The 19,550-nt window shown below is 38.4% G+C and overlaps 1 protein-coding gene across 2 annotated transcripts in view; it reads left to right on the forward strand.

The window, feature by feature from the left end:
- The window catches only part of PLPP1 (phospholipid phosphatase 1), a 63,017-nt gene that overhangs the window by 19,758 nt on the left and 23,709 nt on the right, over window positions 1–19,550 (forward strand). The window contains exons 2-3 of one of the 2 annotated variants that reach the window (XM_054652617.2): window positions 8,680–8,831; window positions 12,332–12,612. In XM_054652617.2, the coding sequence (XP_054508592.1) occupies window positions 8,680–8,831; window positions 12,332–12,612 (433 nt within the window). The remainder of the gene's footprint in view (window positions 1–8,679; window positions 8,832–12,331; window positions 12,613–19,550) is intronic. The other variant, XM_054652616.2, reaches the window with a different exon arrangement.

Here is a 19,550-nt window from a genome sequence, read left to right on the forward strand (position 1 = left end):
AAGGCTTTGCTTGGCAGTTCTGTCCCACAGCTGAAGGCTCACAAGCCACTGGTAGGTTTCTATTGCATGATGGACTGATGTAGAGAGAAGAATTCAGAACTTCTAACTCAGCTAAAGGCCTGCACTGAATTTCTGGGAGACCAAGTAGTTCTCCACAACTTGTTGCTACCAAAACAACTAATGGAAATGCTGATGTTCCTTACAGGGAAGTGTTTGTTAGTAAACAGAGTTTTGGTTAAGTCACTTCTCTGGGATAAACACCGCTCTTTGGACCTTCTTTGAGAGAAGGGAACATGATGGGGCCTGTAGGACTTAATTTTTCTGTCTTGAAGCCAATTAAAAGATATTTGGGTAGCTAGGTTACATTGATTTCTAAGTAGTTTAAATAACAACAAAATCAAAACATTCCTAGGTTTGGTGTGGCAAAATGTCCTCTGTATCATGATGACTTCCCAAAAGGGACCTAGGTAGCTTTGCTCCTGTGCCAGCTTTAGCATATTAGGCATTAGGCTTAATGTTTTTGGGAATGTCTGCTTATTGTATGTGTAACAATGTTTTGACTGAAACTTTCCCTCCTACAGATTAGCACAATCATACTTTGAAGGCACTTTACTGATTTCTTTTATGGCAAAAGAAACTGATCTTTAATGCTTTTTATGAAAGGGATGCATTTTGAAGGGAAACTTTGATTGACAGCAGCTATTAGATTGACCAATATAAGCACTTACTGAGCTAATTTCATATGTCTTCATGGACAAATGTAGTTACTGCTGTGATGGAGATTAATAAATCAGGGGATTAATGAAACCAGTTGAAGACTGTTGATTGGTAAATGTACTTTTCACTTTTTCAGCAGTGTCAAAGCTTTATGACCCACTCTTGTTAGCTTTGCAACTAATTGAAATTAAAACTTGTTTGACCCTAGAGTGGGCTTCAACTTGACTGTTAAGTTACTGCTTTCTTTTAAGAGGTTTTATTATGCTCTGAGCAAGACTGCCTCTTATCTGGTAAATTTTTTGAAAAGGTGCTCATGTTTTATCTTCATTGTGTTTTTTGGTGTATTTATAGCATTGGAAACTGTTTTGGGCAATGCTGTTGAACTTCATAATCTGTCATGAGTTCTACTTGATATTAACTGTTCATCTTGTACTACAGATCAGCATTATCTCTAAACCCAACCTTATTCTGATGAATAAACTGCTAATTTTTTGGTTCTCTTTTTAAAGCCAACATAGTAATAATAATCCATGGTTTTACTCTGTAAAGGTTTAATGTCAGGTTAATGCACTCTATTGAGTTGTTGAATTGATGAGTAATTCCTGGCTGAGATGAATGCTGTGGGGCCAGATGTTGAGAAGGAGCAGCATCCAGCTTTTGGCTTCACTTTTTGATGTGTCCAAGGTGTGCGTGTTCTGGTGGGGTTGAAATCAGGTGAGGAAAGATCTGAGGAACACCATTTGCCTCCGTTACTTGTACAAATCACTCTTACTAAGTACAGTTGTATTTTAAGTAAATAAGCTATAGAAACTTGCTTGGTAGCCCTGTGGACTTGGTACTGTACATTCCTTGGCCCTTTAGGTACATTTCTTAGTACAGTGATGGAGAATGCACATAGTGTCTGAGTAAAACAGTTGGCATTTTGACAGTGGGAGCAACTCCAGACAAGGGCTTTTAAAGTGCTGAGTGAAGCTTGGTCACAGCTATGAAAAAGCCAAGCAGCCACATTGGTATAGAGGGAGTTTTAAAGTATTATTTAGTAGAATATACAAAAGGGTAAAATGGAATAGGGAGAAATGTAGGTAGAAGGAATTGCAACATATATAGGTCTTGTAATTTAAGGAAAAAAACCCAAACAGTCGATGGCATAGATTTTTCTTTCTCTCAAGTCTGACACACAGTTACTAATATTGTACTGTTGACATTCAGGACTGAGACCAGAGACTGAAGGGGGTGTCAAAAAAGGGAAGCAACTCCATTAGGAACCAGAGACAAGCAACAGGGAAAGTAAGGCAGAGTGTGTTCTTTGTTGTGCTGCCTCCTCTGTTTCTCTTCATCAGACTCACATTATTGTACCTCTGTCTGTTCTGCCTTGTGCAGGGAAATGCTCATGCAAAAGAGGTGTTTTTTACCCCCCTTTTCAGGAGAATGTCAAAAAATCGAACTATTGAACTTAGTGATCTGTGGCATGATGGTTCATTTCTTGGTAGGTGCTCTCCTGAACTGTAAAATTCCTATGAGAAATGGAAAGTAGGCCTGTTCTTATACTGAGTAGAAGCCAAAGTCTTAATTTAATCTTCAATGAGGTTTTGACACCCTACCCAACCTTCACAGAATGTGAGCAGTAATATCAGTTCAAAAGTTTTAACTAAGCTTTCACAAAATGGGTGTTTTTCCAGGCAGTATTTCTGATGTTGTAATGAATACTGTGGATGTTTTTTGCTAATGAAATTAGTAATGAAATATCTACAGCATATTTGGGGAAAATGTTAACTTCTACTTGGTATCTGAACTTTTGGTGTGAGGAGACTGGAACCTCAAAATATTACTTAAGCTTTTTAAAAAATAAGTCTAGGAATCACTTCTAATTTAAAGCTACAGGAATGAAGCTGGCAGTAGATAACAGCATAAAAGTGTGGTGGCAGGTTTTGTTCAGGTGCTGGGAGAGAAGATAACAAAATCTTTTCAATTTTGTTTTGTTTCAGAACTCTGGATAAAGATTATTACTACCTAACACCTAAACACAGATGTTGAAAGCTACTTTGTCAGTAGCATACTCACTGTTTCCTGGTGTCAGTCACATCTGTTCCTATCCTAATCCCTGTGATAAATGAGGAAGATGGGGAACTCAGGCTAAAGCAGCTTTTTTTGGAAAATCTCATTATTTAGATGTGTATATTCAAATGTGTACTAAAACCAAATATTAAGAAACTAAATAGTTATTAGATTGGAGAAAGAAAGAACCCTGAAATGAACAAATAATTCACTTAACAGTGAGAAGTGAGCAGGAGGAGTAAGTGCTCCTTGTCCTTGCCAGGAAGGAAGATGTCAAGGAGAGCTGTCTGAGAGTCTGCCCTGTTCAGTGTAGTCATAAATGCCCTGGAGGAGAGAGCGTATGTGCAGTGAGGCAGCAAAGTAGCCAGCTCAGAGCAATAAATACAAAAGATGGCAGTAACATAGCTGGTGAACTACAGCATGGATAAACGCCAAGTGAGATCCTTCTGAGGAGAGTGGGAAGGATGGCTCGAGGGAGGTGTACGATCTGATGTTCTCTCTCTGCAGGGGGGTAATGTGTCCAGCTTTAGGGGCAAGAACAGCCTCATGCCCAGTGAAGAAACCTAACCAAGATTAGAAATTTGGACAGAAACAGACCTGTGTTACACAGGATATTTATGGGAAAAAACCCTAACATAATCAGTCAGAAATCACTCCAGCTTATGAGGAAATCTAATCCATTATACTGTATGAGTCATACTTTTGGACAAGGGTATAGTAATTGTTTAAAATTTGTAGTCTTATCAGTTGAGCTACTTGTGTTTCTACTCCATGTATTCTGACTGAAACATTTCAGAGCCTGCATTTCTCCTTATACCTTTATTACCGATTGTGTTTGTAGTTCCTTAATTCTTGGTTGCTTGTTGGATCAGTATTGCTCTTTTTTCTGATACCTACTGTGTATGCACTTGGCTGATTTACAGCCCTTAGACTCTGTTGAACTGGGCAAAACCAAACTCTCGTTTTTGAGATAATGAGGGATGTATCCTAGCAGTCCTTCTCTGTCTGCACTTAAGACAGATGAATTAAAACCAAATGCATAAATGCATTTTCCAATTCTGACTGATTACTGTTTCAGAGGAAATTTCTTTCAAATGGCATAGAAGTGTTAATGCCTTTGAAAAGACTTGTCTAATGGTCACCCTATTATACTGATGTACAACTACCACAAGAAGTACATTATTTTCCCCCTCCTAGTTTGAACTGACAAGCTCCCAAGTCAACAGAGTTGTTTAACCTCCAAATGCATGACTCTGAACTCATTACTGCACAAATCTCCATATGTTCACTTGCCTCAGTCTTTAAGGGTTGTTTTGCAGGCAGAACTGGCTGGCCTTGATTTTCCACTGTATCAAAGAATTGCCAGCTCTGTCAGCAGTACATCTGCTAGTTGTTCACTAAGAATGCATATGCACTGCATAACACCCGCTTGTTTGCTTTGTCCTTGAGATTACCCTACAGGTAACCTCTTCCCAACTGTACAATTCCTCCTCACATACATGTTGTCATTTTCCCTTTAGGCAATTTCTTCACTGTATTACAACTAGCTTAGAAGATGAAGTGTGCATGAGGGAAACTTTCTGGAATTGTCATATGAGAAGTATTCAGTAGAGAGCCTTTACTGCTCCTCTGTCTCCACTTCTTACATAAAAGGAGTACTTAAACTCCCTAATTTCTACTGCTTTCAGGGAAAATTGAGCAAAATGGGTATTCGTAAGATACTGTACGATCTTTCTTTTAACTGAATGTGGCAACATACTGGTGGCAGATGAATAGGATTTCTTCTCACAGTGATCTGCTGTTGAATCTTTGCTACTTTTTCTTGAGAAACTGCTTTAGATGTTTGTGTGAATAAATCTGCTGTCAAAGCACAGTGCTTCCTATACTACAGTAAACATTTTTTCCTCAGTTGTATCTGTGAAATTAAAGACATTGACACTAGTGTTGGTGGTAAAGATAAAGACAAGTATCATTTGGTGTCTTCAGTCATATCCTGTACACCTGTGCCAGGAGCTTCCATGCTTAGGAAACTGCCACCGTGATGCAGAAACTTATCTCTGTCTTCTGAAATTATAATATCTGTCAGAGTGAAAAAGTAACATGTCTATCCCAGCTGTAGGGAAACTTCACTGTTTTACTGGATACAGTAAGAAGCTTTTTCTCTTTATCACTTAATGACAGTTCTTCTGCTTGCTTGTTCTGCTTGCAGTAATGAAAAAGCTAAACGATTTTTTCCCATCCCTTTATTGTCTTAAAGGGAAACTTCCATTGCAGAAAATACTTAAGCTATATATTTGAAATAATTTTGATTTTATTTTAGAAATGAAAGCACCTTGAAAACCCACAAAAGCAGACTTTGCTGATTTATTTGAAACAGAACAGAACCCTCAGTATTGTGAGAAGGTTCTCTTACTAGCTTCACATGCCAGAAACACTTGATGCCCCTCTGGTTTGACTTCTACTTTTCTGCTCTCTCCTACCAGTTAATAATACTGAAGTCAATCCATGCATGTTAAAAAGAAGTAAATTGAGCTCCATGGAGCATGTTCTGAGGGATTAGGTATTGACATTGGAGGATACTTTAACCAAAAAGATATCAAAAGCCCCTACTAGCATGGTTTTTCAGGCTAATGACTGCTGTGAATTAAGCCAGAGGTAAATTACAGATGTTGTAATTCTGTGACTTCAGTTTACAGCTTAACTGTGTTAAGTTAATCTGATCAATTATACTGTAATCTGTTTTTTAGAAATTAAAACTTTTCTTTCAAGCTTTCATGGAGCATGTATCTTCAACATTGAAAGGTGCTGAGAACAGCAATGAGATAAATGGCTGGTGGAACTACTCCTCGAATCTGTTGTGCATATGGGGGAAACTGAAGAAAGACTTGTTATGTTTACTATATTTTTCAGTGCATAGCTCTTCCGATTAATGGTTACTTAATGGCTGCCACATAGATAACAAGACTCAAAGTAAAGGAGGTGGAAAGAAATTATGAAAGAGAAGACAATTTTATTTTAGCTGTTCATACTTGCTTACAAAACAAAAACAAACTTGGAGTGGTTTAGTATTTTGTTTCCATGATCTGGATACGGGAAGGTGCAATTACAGGCTAGTTACATCATAATCTCAACATTACTGAAGAATGAGCTCTCACATTTCAAGCAGCTTCACTCAGCGTGGAAGAACACAGATCCTCACTGCATGAGGGACTTCATTCCTGTGCTCCACACCCCTTTTTATTTCTGATTTACTAGATGGAAATTACATTTTAAAAAGCTCCCCCTGAATAACCCCATCATCCTGAAAATTTCCGGTCTCTCACCATGAGAAGCCGAAACATCCAGGTGTGGGTTAGAGGAAATGAGGAGTAAGGTGCCATGACACCATTATTCACAGAGCAGGTCTTTAAAATGGGTGATGCAGAGCTAGTGATTCAACGTCAGTGACACTATCTAACTGTAACCACAGGTGTTTGTGGCAGTGTGCTGAAGCGGTGATAAGGTGTTTTTGGGTTGAACTTAATTTTGTGAACAACTGCTTTACCATGATAATCAAAACTACCAACTCTAAAGAAGTAACCATGTAAATAATTGAGAAACTCTTATCTGTATATGCCTAATTCTCTACATTTGGAGGTCCAAACAACACATTTTTCTCAAATACTCAGTCTGCAATGTTGGTGTTAGTATGTGTACAGGGCAAATGATGAGATTTTCATTCCATAGCTATTTTGTAGGATAAATGGTGTTGGAAACACCACAGCATTATGTTGACAAGTCACCTTCCCTCACCATGACTGCAAGTGCTTCTGCCTCAATCATGACCCAAGTCAGCTAAATACTAAACAGCTGATGGTGTGTCATGATATCTGTCACAATACCAACACAAGGGGAGGGGAAATAATAATCTGCAGTGTTTTTCAAAAACCTGACATTTTTCCTGTTAAGAGAAAGGGAAAGGAATTTTTTCCTAATAAGAAAGGCTGCGTTTTTGCACTGTACTGCAGAGTCCAGCTCCCAAGCTTTGTGCTGGCTGGTATCTGAATGGTGCAGTGTTTGGTGAGGCTCTGGCTTGGCTCTTGGCCCATCCTGCTGTTCTCCTGCTTTGTTGGTGTGCTTGGATGGCTTCCAGAGCTGTGTCAGTTCTAGTCCTGCTGGCATGGAATTGGAAACAACCCCTCTTGACAATGACAGGGGTCTTTTTCTAGCACTTTAGGAGGGGAGGTTTTGCATGCTATTGGTTTCATGACAGCAGCAGTACAGAGGGTACCAGGTTCTCTGCAACAGGCTGAGCTGGAATGCAAGGGCCCACACAATAGACCTATATATAACTACCTGATCAAGGAATAAGGTTGTGTCATTCACCAGAGTTCACTTTGGGGAAATTTTCACCTTTTGAGACGTTATTTTTTTATTTGTTCTTTTGTTTTCAAATGGAAGTATTCTTTTAAGCACTTTATGGTGTGCAGAACAAAACCAATAGTAAATTGTTTGTAAAATCCCAGTTATATCACTTGTGATGGTCCCAGGAGTCAGGCTTAGTTTGGAGGACTTCATGGGTGGAGGGAAAGAGGGAAGGGGATTGGAAAGGATCCTAGGTCTCTTCCCTAACAGTTTTCTTGATGCTTGGCATCTTCTTTTGCTTGCTTTTTCTCCTGCTCTTTACATCTTTAGTTTTATTTACACATGTTTATTATGGAGCTAGCTGTGTGTCTGGAAAGGAAGAGGTAGGCTATGCCTTGGCCCAGAGGTCTTGAGGAGAGAACTGTGACTTGAACAACATTTATTTCTGCTGGGAAGGAAGGATGGAGACTGTTTTTATCTTTCTGATCCCTTAATGTTGGATGGGAGTGTCTCTTCCGGATAAGTTTTGTTTTGTAACTTTAAAGTGGTATGCATTTTATGTGCAACACAGCTGAATTTTGAGCATAAAGTCAAGGGCTATGCTACTGGGCTCTACATGCCTAAGCTAAAGTGGTTTTTTTTGGGGGGGGTTTTTTGTTAAACATTCTTTGTGGTCCTCCACCTCTTGTTTTCCATACAGCCTTTTCTTTCCAAGAGTATTCATCCCTGTACACAAACAGATTGTGCAGATGTTGTATGTGTGTTAAGGATGGAGGAACAGGATTTAGAAATGGGATTCTATCAGTTTATGGTAATTTGCATCCTATTTTGAATTTTTTGAAAAAACCTTTGCTGTTCAAATGAGTAATTTTGGTTTGTGTTGTGGGTACCTTGACATGCAATAGCTTGCAGCATTGTGCAGCTTACTATTGTGTCCTGTAGGTATTAGATTAAGCCAAAGGCATCCTCTTTGGTGGAAGAGGTGGGAATAAAATCTCCATGCCTTGAGGGTGTAGGTCGTTCTAGGAAGATATCCAGCGTGTGAGGAAGTGAGGGAATCGTGTGCATGTGCAATTTCCTTTTCTCCATATTCCCAAATATTCCCTCTGCACTTGCACTCCCTTGAAAGCACCTCCTTTTCTGCTTTCATGAAATGCAATTTATGCTCTTCTGACTTGTAAAGCTGTCCAGAGAAGGTGTACAGGGGAAACTGTTGCTCACTGGAATACAAAGAAAAATTTGATAATTGTGCCAGTAGCAGCAGATTGAGCACCTCAGTGGTTGTCACTGAACTATTTACTCAGTCATGGTTTTGGCATTCTTCCACACTTGAAGTGCCACAAACATGAAGATGAGAGGAATCCTGCCTTGCTCTCCTTCTTTCAGCAATCCTTCCTGGAAGCTACAAAGTCAAGGCAGTAGTCATTGGCCAAGGGAAGTGCATAACCTTCTAACTTCCTGCATGCCCATTCCTCTTTATGCACTTCTCTTTGGAAATGTGGGGGTATGATCATTGCCAGTTTGTTTTGGTTTTGTAATGTATTTTGTATTCCTTTTTGCCAGCTGGCTTGCCTTTTGCAATTCTCAGTTCACGACGTACCCCCTTCCAGAGAGGCGTTTTCTGTAGTGATGAATCCATCCGGTATCCATACAAAGAGGACACCATTTCTTATAAATTGTTAGCAGGAATAATTATTCCTTTCAGTGTAATTGTTGTAAGTTAAACTTTTCTTCCTTGCTTTTTATTTCAGTGGGGGTGGGGAAGAGGGAGGAGGGGTGATCTGTTAATACAGGTTTACAAAACTAATCTGTAAGATTTCTCAACCCTAAAATAATGTCCTTAGGCCAGGTGCTAAAGCAGTAGAAGTGGTGGTCTGGCAAGATTGACTTGAGGGTACAACAGGTAAGGGGTGGGGAGGGGAGATAGCACAAGAGTCAGGGGATGGGGAAGGAATTTTGGGATGCTTAAGGGGATCTTGGGAAGAAGGAGACCAGGTATGGGATGGTGCTTCACACTGCAACATTAACTAAAAGGTTAATTAAAAGGTTTTCTTTAACTGAAGTCAAACGGATAGAATTATAGAACAGAAAAATAATACCTTAGAACTATGGTGGCTTCATTCTATAATCTGAGAGATAAAAACTTCTTACCATATTTGTTGAAAATAACACTAATGTGTTGTGACTGTCACAATTCTTTTTATTTCAGGACCTGCTAGTTTCAGAATATCATTGTGCATGACCTATTAAGTCAGTATTTTTTATCTGCCACAAAATGTTTTGGAATACTTCTGTGTGTGGAACTGTAATAACAGATACTAGCCTATTTAAAAGAAAGATTATGGCTTCTAGTCAGATGTTATCAAAAGCATAAATAGAATAAAAAGAATAAGTAGGTGTGGAGTTTTCCCCTGGATGTTTCCCTGAAGATCAGGATAAAACTATGGGCCCATTTGCATAATTACTTTCATACTGCACCTAACCTGGCTGAAAACAGGGTACTTTTCTTCTTTCCTCCCCTTCACACCAGATCAGTGAGCTGGACAGATTGACTGTGACTTACCAATTTGGGATCTCTCTCTGACCACAGCTCCTAGGTCAGCTGAACTGTCTCAAGCATATAGGGACTCTCTATCCCTAATATTTAATTATATGCTGTCAGCTGAGCTAACCTAATACCTTACTATGTATGGACAAAAGTTGAGGTCCTGCCTACTACCCTGTCTGTTGCCACCTCTTGTGGCTTGTCTGAGCCAGGGTCAGCTGGTGAAATTCCTTAGCCTGGCAGGACACAGCAGCTTTCCTTGACTACATGGAGTGCAAATGGCTCTTGGAAGAATACCAGTGCTGGGGCAAAAAATAGCTGGGACGTGTCCTCGTGAGCAGAGGGGGCAGTTGGGCCTCTTCATTTCATGTCCTGGGTCTGATGGGGCTGCACTGCAGTTCCTGCAATGGCCCTTCCACAGGGGCCTCAAGATCCCTGTCCAGATGTGCTAAAAAGATTCAGTCTCCACTGATGGTTCTGTTGGGTGGCATCCAAACTCATCAGAGCCACACTTTGTACAGAGTTAAAACTTCCTTATGCCAAATAAGATTTTTAGGCGTATAAATATTTATTCAAGTATATTTAGGAGCCAAAAATGAAAAGGCACAGCTAAAGGTAATCCTCAGTATTGACCAGCTGTTTCTCTGGGCTAATGGGTTTCAGTCAGGAGGGATATTATGATAATCTAACTCTGCCTTGCATAGGGACTGCATGGATTTTTATCAAGGTTCCAGCATAAAGGTCAACTTTCAGCTCATATTTGCTTTTGGGTGAAATTTTTTTTTGCAAGTGTAGAAGTATGTTCTGAGAATTGAAGCTGTGACTTGCCTGGTTTCCCCTCTTCTTGGAAAAGCTGCTTCAAAGACTTACAGAAATGCTTCTGAAGCAGATGAAATTTTGGGTGGAGGGAGGGTTTGTGTGTTTTGTTAACTGGCAAGTGGCTTATGCTAAAGATCCTCCCTTTAAGATAAGACTTGTTTTTTTCCACCCTGTTACTACCTTTGGGTAGTCAATATTACCTGAGAACATCAGAGCTTGGTCACAACTGAAGCCCATATAGCTTATTTCATTTCTAGAGCAGCCAAAACAGCTGAGTGAGGAAGAACAGAATAGCGCATGGGAAGATTGATGTATTGCCCTCAGTATTTGGCTACCAGCCATTTGCAGCTCAGGGACTTCCTGAGTCAGAAAAGGCTCCACTACATATAGTTTTTAAATGGATGTATTCCCTTTGGATTAATCCAATCTCCATTTGAGCCCGTATGAATATTTAGCTGACTAAGTTTCTTTTGTAACATCAGGGGATACCTTTAAGTTGTGAATTTAGGCTTTTCTGTCAAGATTGCTTCACGGTAAAAGCAAATATTGGTGTCCTTTACTCAATGCTTAGTCAGATTATTGAAGATGAATATTCTTTGATGTCTGTCTAGTATAGTGATTGCACTGACATCAACTAATTTTTTGGTACCTGAGATAAGTGACCTTCTTGCAGGTTTTGCAGCAGTGTTGTTTGAAGGGGATTCATTGTTGATCTGTCATGGCTGTCTGTGCTCAGTCATCTTACTTAAGAGGTTACTTTCTGGATTAGGTGTCTATGTATTTTACTGAAAACTTTCTCAGCTTTAGTCCATGTTTTGGTACTTCTCTGCTTCAGCCCATGTTTGGGTGTGGTGTAAAGCTTCATTGTCACCCATCTGGCAGTATTGTCTGTTTGCCTTCATGTGCAGAGCCTCTGGCAAGCTGTCACCCCATGTGCCTGGGGGCAAAGTCTAAGTAATGGCTTCATTCACCACAGCTCTGCTTTGCTGGGATCCAGGACCCAGCATCTCAGACAGAGCCATAATTTTAATTTTTACATGATTTTTCAAGGTAACTTTAGATATATACATCCAGTCCTCCACATACCTGATAATCTGTATTAATTGATTATTTCTGTACAGAATGGGACCAACTGGTTCAATATCCAAATTATCTGGAGTGAAGTTCTGTATCTGGCATAAGAAAAAACTTACTTTCTGCAAAAGATGGAAGCTTCAAGAAAACAAAATTAGGTCTGATTTCTTGACAGCACTTGATACATGTATCTTGGACATGTAGGATGAAAAATCTTACCTCAGTAAGACCTGTCTTTTTTGCCTTACCCTCATTAGTTTTCTTTTCTCTCCAAAGGATTTAATTTCCATGAGGAATAGGAAATTTCTTGGTTGAAACATCTGGCCTTTCAGATCTGGATAAAAAGTCTCAACCCTTCAGAACAGTTTCTGGTTTCATGAAAAACCTAACAATCTTTGAAAGATTTTACTCAGTAGAAGTTAGTTGAAGAAGACTCAATGAAGTTATGCAAGAGAAAATGTTTCTAATTAGGGCCATACCAAATAAAATGGTTAAATGTTATTCTGAGAAAGCTTTGTTTTAATAAGTAATCTGAAAATAATATTATTAAGTTCAACATGAGGTAGGGTAAAGTGAAAAGGTGTTTCTCTTCTGTGTGAAAGTGTTTATAATGTTTGGACATAGTTACTGCTGACTCTTGGAAAACTTAAATTTGCAGCTTAATGTTTGTAAAAAAAATAGTTTCTGAAACTGTATGTGTGAGTATTAACAAAAATAGCATCATACTTTTCTTTTAATGTTCTTATTATTAACTTGTTCTCCTTATTTCTTTTTCAGATAATCGTAGGAGAGGCTCTCTCGGTCTTTTATAATAATTTGCACTCAAATTCGTTTGTCAGAAATAACTACATAGCCACTATTTACAAAGGCATTGGGACCTTCATTTTTGGGGCAGCTGCCAGCCAGTCGCTGACAGACATTGCCAAGTACTCCATAGGTAGGCTGCGCCCTCACTTCATTGCTGTGTGCCAGCCTGACTGGGCGCGGATAAACTGCAGCCTGGGCTACATCGAGAACTTCACTTGCCATGGGGACAAAGCAAAAATCAATGAGGGAAGGTGAGTCTGACTGACCTTGTGCACTTGGCTGTATAACATATTTTGTTAACCTGGGGAAATGAGTTTGGTAATGCTGCTGCAGTTTTTGTGCTTCTCCTAGGATAAGTTTCTTCTTAATGAATTTTAAACATTAAACCCTGTCTAAACCGTGGTTTTGGGGTTTTTTCCAATTTGTGAAAGCTTGTTATATTAATGTATAGATAAATGCCTAATTGCATTATGGGTGATTGTCCTTTTTTTCAGTTTCAATTAGCTTTTATTTGTGTTTCTAAAATGTTTGCATCCCAATGAAGAGAAGAATTTGAGATCTACCTTAGAAATTGGATGTAGAATAGCAAAGGAAATGTTTTGGTTGTGGCATGAAAGCAAATAAAAACTGCATGTCCATTTAAATATATGCAGGACTACTAGAATCACTCTATAAATTTTTCTCATTATTAAGAATTTTTTAATCTTAAATACTTATCTGCCAATTCAATTGCAGCAAGATACTGGGAACAAGAATAAAGCTTCTTTATTCACTTCAAACTTTAGTCATCGTGCTATAAACTCAGTGTTTGAGTGCTGATGGAAATGTAAGAAGCATGTTCAGAGTCTTGAATGGCTTGAATGACCTTACCTTTACAGAGACTTCCTTTACCAGAAGTTCTATATACCATATTAGTTAGAACATCTCTCTTTGTGTGGTTTTTAAGTAGATGTGTGTAGTTGTGCTCACTGTCCTGTGTGCTCCTTTGCTCTTCTGGCAGGTATTCCCTATAATTCTCCAGTAGCATGCATGGTATTTTTCAGTAGCTGCAGGAGAACACTGATGAAATGTGAATGGCTGTTGGTGGTAGAGGAGCAAGTGCATGGATAGGCAGTAGAACAGTACACTGGGTACGTGTGGCAGGGGATACAGGGATGGCTTCTTAGAGAAGCTGCTATGTCCCAGAGAGCCAGCCAGCCAGCTCCAAGTATTTAGTTTAACTTCTTCAGGAGTTTAAAAGTGCTTCTTAAATGTAAAGAGGAGGGTGGAGAAAATTTGAATTGCTTGTGATGACTGAAATAGTCCTGAAATAGTCTTCCCGGGTTTTAGGGATGCTGGAAAAACAAGACTAAGCTTATGCTTAAACAAAAAAATAGTTTTTTTGTGTATGAGAATAGAATGGGGGAGCAATGGCATAGTGATTGCTTACCTTGTATTCTTCCCTGTGTTTTGACATCTCAAACTTCTATATTGGAAGTCTTCAACTTCTATATTGGAAGCGAGATTTCTTTTTGTCATTTCTTAACTGATCAGCTATTAGGTTCGTATTTCCAGCTACTGTCATGTTTTCCTTTTCTGTTGCTGCTGTTTCCCTGTAGAGTGATGTGAGAGGGCTCTCCTGTTTGGTCAGAGCTTGCCAAAGTGCTCACTTGAGTGTGTACTTGCTTGTGGGGCTTCTGCTGTCCGGTGAGGCTTTTGCATGCACAGGAAGCTGTAAGCAAGAAGGTAGCAAGTGGTTAAAGAAGGGTAGGATAGCTTAAAGTGGGATATTGTGCTGTAGAGGTGTATGACCTGGATGCAGTGATCCAGTAAATCTTCCAGGGTTTCTGATGGTCTTGGGCCCTGTGCCCACACAGAGGCCAAGTGCCCAAGGGCATTAACCTTTCAGTTAATAGCCCACTAAGAGGAGAGAGGTGGATTGCAGGGAGTTTTTTACAGGAAGCTGGAAGAGGTCAGTAGTCTCTCAAGCTATAGCCCAGAGATTAATTTCTATATCAGTTGACAAAATTTTTAGTGGCACACCTAGTACCATCTACTTTCATTTGCATCAGTTAAATAGGCAGGTAGAAATGTAAAGGAAGAATGAAAACAGGACAGTGGTAGAGTTGCATGTAAAATCATACGTTCTAAATTGGACCTATTATTCCTCTATAGTAGTAAAACTTGAGATTACATTTGAATGTTTTTAAAGTTTCATGCTTGATTGTACAGTCAAAAAGACAAATCTAATTTTTATTTCATTGAAAACAATGAGAACAGTGTAAAAATTCCTTGTGTGCTTCCATTGTTCATATTGTATATTGTGATTGGTTATCTTTTCCCTTCTCATTTTTTCTTAAAATTTTTTACTAATCAAAAGTATAAAATAGTTTCAGTATGGAGCATCCCTGGGTAGATTAGACTTGTTCTGAAATAGAATAAGTGTGTGTGTGTGTGTGTGTGTGTGTGTGTGTGTGTTAAAGAGATAGGTGTAAGATGGAAATTTGTAAAGTATACTTTGAAAATGGTACAGAACTTAGATAATCAATCAGTGCTTTCATTTCCTCCTTAACAGTAAAACTGGAAGAAGACACATTTGAAGTAGTTTATTTTTTCCCATATGAAGATTAAGGAATAAACAATATAAGTTCTTTATAGTACTGGGATGTGTATGTTTCGTTCAGCATGGGTTCAAAACACCACTTGCAGGAACTTCTAGAAGATGAACCTCAAGAAAACAGCCTCTGTTTCTGGAAGCCCATAAGTTTTATGGTTGGAGGCTGAGAATGTTTTAGGCAAACATAATTGCATATTGTGTTCCTCCAGTACTGTTTTGTGTAAATCTGATGTTTCCAAATCTTTTCATATGTTTACTGCATGTGTTTGCCTGTGTTATAACATGGGGGGATGAGAGAAAAACAGTAATTAGTTTTTTAAGTCACAACAATAGTATTACATTACATGTTTGCCTTATCAGGAATATAAATCAATGGATTTAGGATTGATTGTCTAAAGGAGTAAATTGCCCATGAGTTACAGTTAGTTTCAGAAAGGTTTCTGTGAGAAACGAGCCTCACTCTTTAAAAGTTTTTTTTAAAGGTTTAATAAAGGATAAAAGGAACAGTAAACAGTGCTGGGTGCATAACCATAGCTAGAGGCACACCAGTTAATTGTAACAACTCTTCTTATATACCTTTCCCATTGCATTGGTCAAATACATATTCATAAAAATTATACATATTCAAACATTTCTTTGAACTCATTTACGTGTTCTGGGAATTGTTTAGCTTGGTTCAATCCTTGGCTTGCTTTTAAGAGTACATGCAGTAATGTGTATTGTCTTTTGGAGAGGCATGTGTTACTCCCTCACCATGGCCCCCATTTCATGTTTTCAGCAGGCGACCATTATCGATAGTCAAAGGGTCAGGGGCAGGAGTCCTTATCACATCCATTCCTTGAATATTACCTGACTATGCAGACAGTTTGTTATTTCCACAAGTACTTTCAATCAACATGAGCTATTTTATAAATTATTCTTATTATTGTCACTTAGTTACAAAAGCAGAAGCCTTAGTTATTTTTCGCTACTTCTGTAGTGAACTTCTGCAGCTACTTCTGTAAAAGTTAAATTTTGTGAAAGCTGAAACTATAATATATGTTTATCATACTATTCACAAACTAAAATATCATCTATAAATGGTGCTCTGAGAATACAAGCTACATAGGGGCCAGAGCATTGGCCACAAAAAGCTGACAAATTATACTATATCAAAAGCAGTTAAATGTGATTACAAACCGTACTATATCAAAATCGTTAATAATAATTTGCAAAAGTCAATACATAATAGCAAAAGCTAACAACTACTTAGTTATTTATAACAGTTTCACTTTTCTAACCTGAGGTTAATAAAACAATTTTTGTAGACTGAAGCATCTTGTTTGCTGTATATCCTGCTGAAGGCAATCCAGTCCTTTTCAGGTTTAAATACCTTAGGCTCTCCTTGACAACTTTTGTAGTATGTATGCACTTTGCTTTGCTGAGCCAGGAGCAGTAATCAGAGGTTCAAAAACACAGTGGTGTGCTTAGTAAATCTGATTCAAATTTGTTGAAAGATGCATGTAAGAGTGGGTACATATACATCCAAGTTTGTAGCACTTAAAGATCTCTAAAGTATGCATGACAATCACTGGTTATGTAAAAAAATTCTAGTTAAATATTAACATGCCCTTTTTTTCTGTGCCTCTTTGTAAGGCAATCCATTCCTCAGGCAGTGTTGGTCATTTAATTTAAGCTAGTCACAGAAGCTTGCAATATGCTACTGAATGGCACTTTCCTGAGGTGAATGACTTGTACTGAAGTGCCATCTCAAGCTTTTATGGAGATGTTGCTAGGTTTGCTGTCAGCTGGTTTTGTGTAGAGCCATGTAGTTTTCCTTCTAAATAAAAATTAATAGCAGTAACTCAATAAAGATGCCTGACCTGGCTTGTTTTAGTTACAGAAAATTAAATTAGATATAGAAGCACAAGTTTTAGTGTCTACAAATGAAGGGAGATCAAAGTCGTGGTCTTCTGTTGTCACTGGTGCTTGCAATTAGCATGTCACTTTTATTGTACTGGTATATTTACTGCTGCTGAATTGCCTTTAGGGTACTTTCCTTAGCACCTGTAAAGATAATGACTAGTCAGTTGGCTGTTTCCCCTTCCAAATAGGCAAAGCAGGCCTCAGTAAAATAGGTAGGTGTGCCAGACTATAACGGTGATAAAGTGGTGGTGTGAGTGAACAGCGTTTACTAATATCTAATCTCTTTGGCTTTTGCAGCTTTCATTTTTTGCTCCTCTTCCTTTTCTTCTGGCTTTCCACTGCATACCTTGGCCTGGCCTTGAGTGGATTGGCAAAATACCCAAATTTCTCAAGGAGCAGTAGGTAGCTAGGACACATGATGGTTTCTCCCTTGGTTATTGTTAGCTAAGGCGTATTTCCCAAACCTGTCTGCTCTAACCAGTCCATGCCACATGTCCTGTTTGTTAGCTTTCCCGCATCCGAAAGACTGAGCAGAAACCACAGGTGTTCTGCAGCAGCTCTGAATTAGTATTTCAGTGTTCCTCTGGTGAGTATACTTTGCTGTAGTAGCTGGTTGTCTGAAATGAGTGTGTGAACAGTGAGGCTTGAGAGTCTAGTAGAGTAACAAAGGAGAGCATCAAGAGCTGCTCTTTTCCTCTACTATGCAAACACTTGATTAGTGTGGAATATACTTATTTTTTAGTATCTGGCAGAGGGGGAAAAGAGCCAACTTTATTAGGTACTTGTTCAGTTAAGCTGAAATGTATCGTGCTTCAAGATTTCAAGACGGTGATAGTGTGCCTTCTGACTCTGTCATTGGGATGTACTGAACCATGGTGTGGCAATATTAAGTGGTGGCTCCCAACTCATTTTGGCAGTCAGGAATTGCTAATTCAACATTGGTTGCCTTTGCATAGATAAGCATTTGTAATCTCCAGAGAGCAAGATCTGGAATCCAGGAAACACTTGACTAGATGGACCTGAACCTGGTAAAGGTCAGTGTTAGTTGTCATCTTAAGCAAAGAATGAGTATTTCCTCTTGGTTGTAAAATTTAATCTCAAAAAAATTACACCTAAAAATTTAAATAAAGGTTCTGTTGATTTTTTTGGAAGCGATTGAGAACTGAGTAATGATGATAGGTGTTTCTCTCCAGTTTTATTAAGTTCTTTCTAGAAGAAATAAGAACTAAAACAAAATCAAACAAAGCTCCCTAAGCCTTCCCAGCAAAGAAAGAATCAAAACTGAACAAAAACTCTACAAAATCTATGAAGGAACCCCCAAACCAAGCTTCTGGTATTGACAAGTTGTGTATGATTCAAAGAATATTTGAATTAGTCTTATTTAATTTTCAAACAATGTAGAAGGTACTGTATAGAGCTTACATTATTTTTAGAATTTAATTTAGGATTGTGCTGTCACGTTGGTGAGTGTGTATATATATATAATTTTATAAACTTGGCAGTACAATCTGCATTTTAAAGCCTTGTGTAAAGGTCAGGTGCATCGAGTCTGATACAATTTAAATTTACATTTTATCCACAAAATGTTAAAAAAATAAGTATTGTGCCATGAAGTATGCTGTACTCTTACTCAGTGTCTGCTGAATAATTTCACAGGGATGATTATATACTAGGGTGTAATAATGTACTAGTTAGTGCTCATGCAAATGATGCCTCCCTAGAACTTCACAGCTTTAGAGTGTACTTCTTTTAATTTTCTCATTTTAAAATAATTTCCTGCAGTAATAATGTAGGGAAAAAACAAGTTTACAATGTCTTTATTCAGTAAGGAATGAGAAACACAAATTTACTAATGTTGTGTCGAATTAACAACATTAACCCTTGAAAGCAAAATGCTTTTATTTTATGCATTCCTCTTCTTCCTTCTCTTCCTGTTTTTCTGTTGTGCCATAGTGGGTATGTAAGTCTCTGAAACAGACTAACTGAGACAAATCCACTTAGTGGATACAAGTTTAAGAATCAATTCAGATATCTGGTTATTGGGTTATAAAGGTATTCTTCATAGTTTTGGATTAATGTGAGATAAGTATTTTTATACCAATGATGGTGAAAGCTATTTTTAATAAACTTTATAAAATATCATCATAAAGAGGCTTAAGTTATTCCAGAAAATAAATATGCTGGCTTCTCTCATTTCTCCTAAAAGATCATTTTCTAGCCTTTTGAGTATATCTTTTGAGTTACCTTCTCCCCATTATTATAATGTCCACATAATCTTGAAGACTGGGGAGATGTTGTTACAGTGATTGGCAAGAATGGGTTAAATGTTTCATTAATGTGGAATTTTGACAAAGCCCCGTGAGTACTCATCCATTTTTTTAACCATGGGGAGGACATGCTGGCTCCTTCACATGGCTTTTTAGAGGTATCTCAACAGCCTCATCATGGCATCATCTGCCTTCCTCAGCACCACTGGATGTGTGTCTCATGGATTCATGGGCTTGTCTGGATTTTTACTAATCCTGGTAAGATCCTCTGTGGCTGGATACTACCTCTCCTCGCTGAACTTTGCTACTAAGCATGAGGACCTGGAGGCTGCAAAAGATCTTTCTAATTGCTGACCTTCTTTAATGAATTTGCATTTTGTTTTTATACCTCTCCAGCTGTACCTTATGGTGAGTTAAAAGG

Source organism: Agelaius phoeniceus, chromosome Z (genome assembly GCF_051311805.1).
Source record: "Agelaius phoeniceus isolate bAgePho1 chromosome Z, bAgePho1.hap1, whole genome shotgun sequence".
Lineage (NCBI taxonomy): Eukaryota > Metazoa > Chordata > Aves > Passeriformes > Icteridae > Agelaius > Agelaius phoeniceus.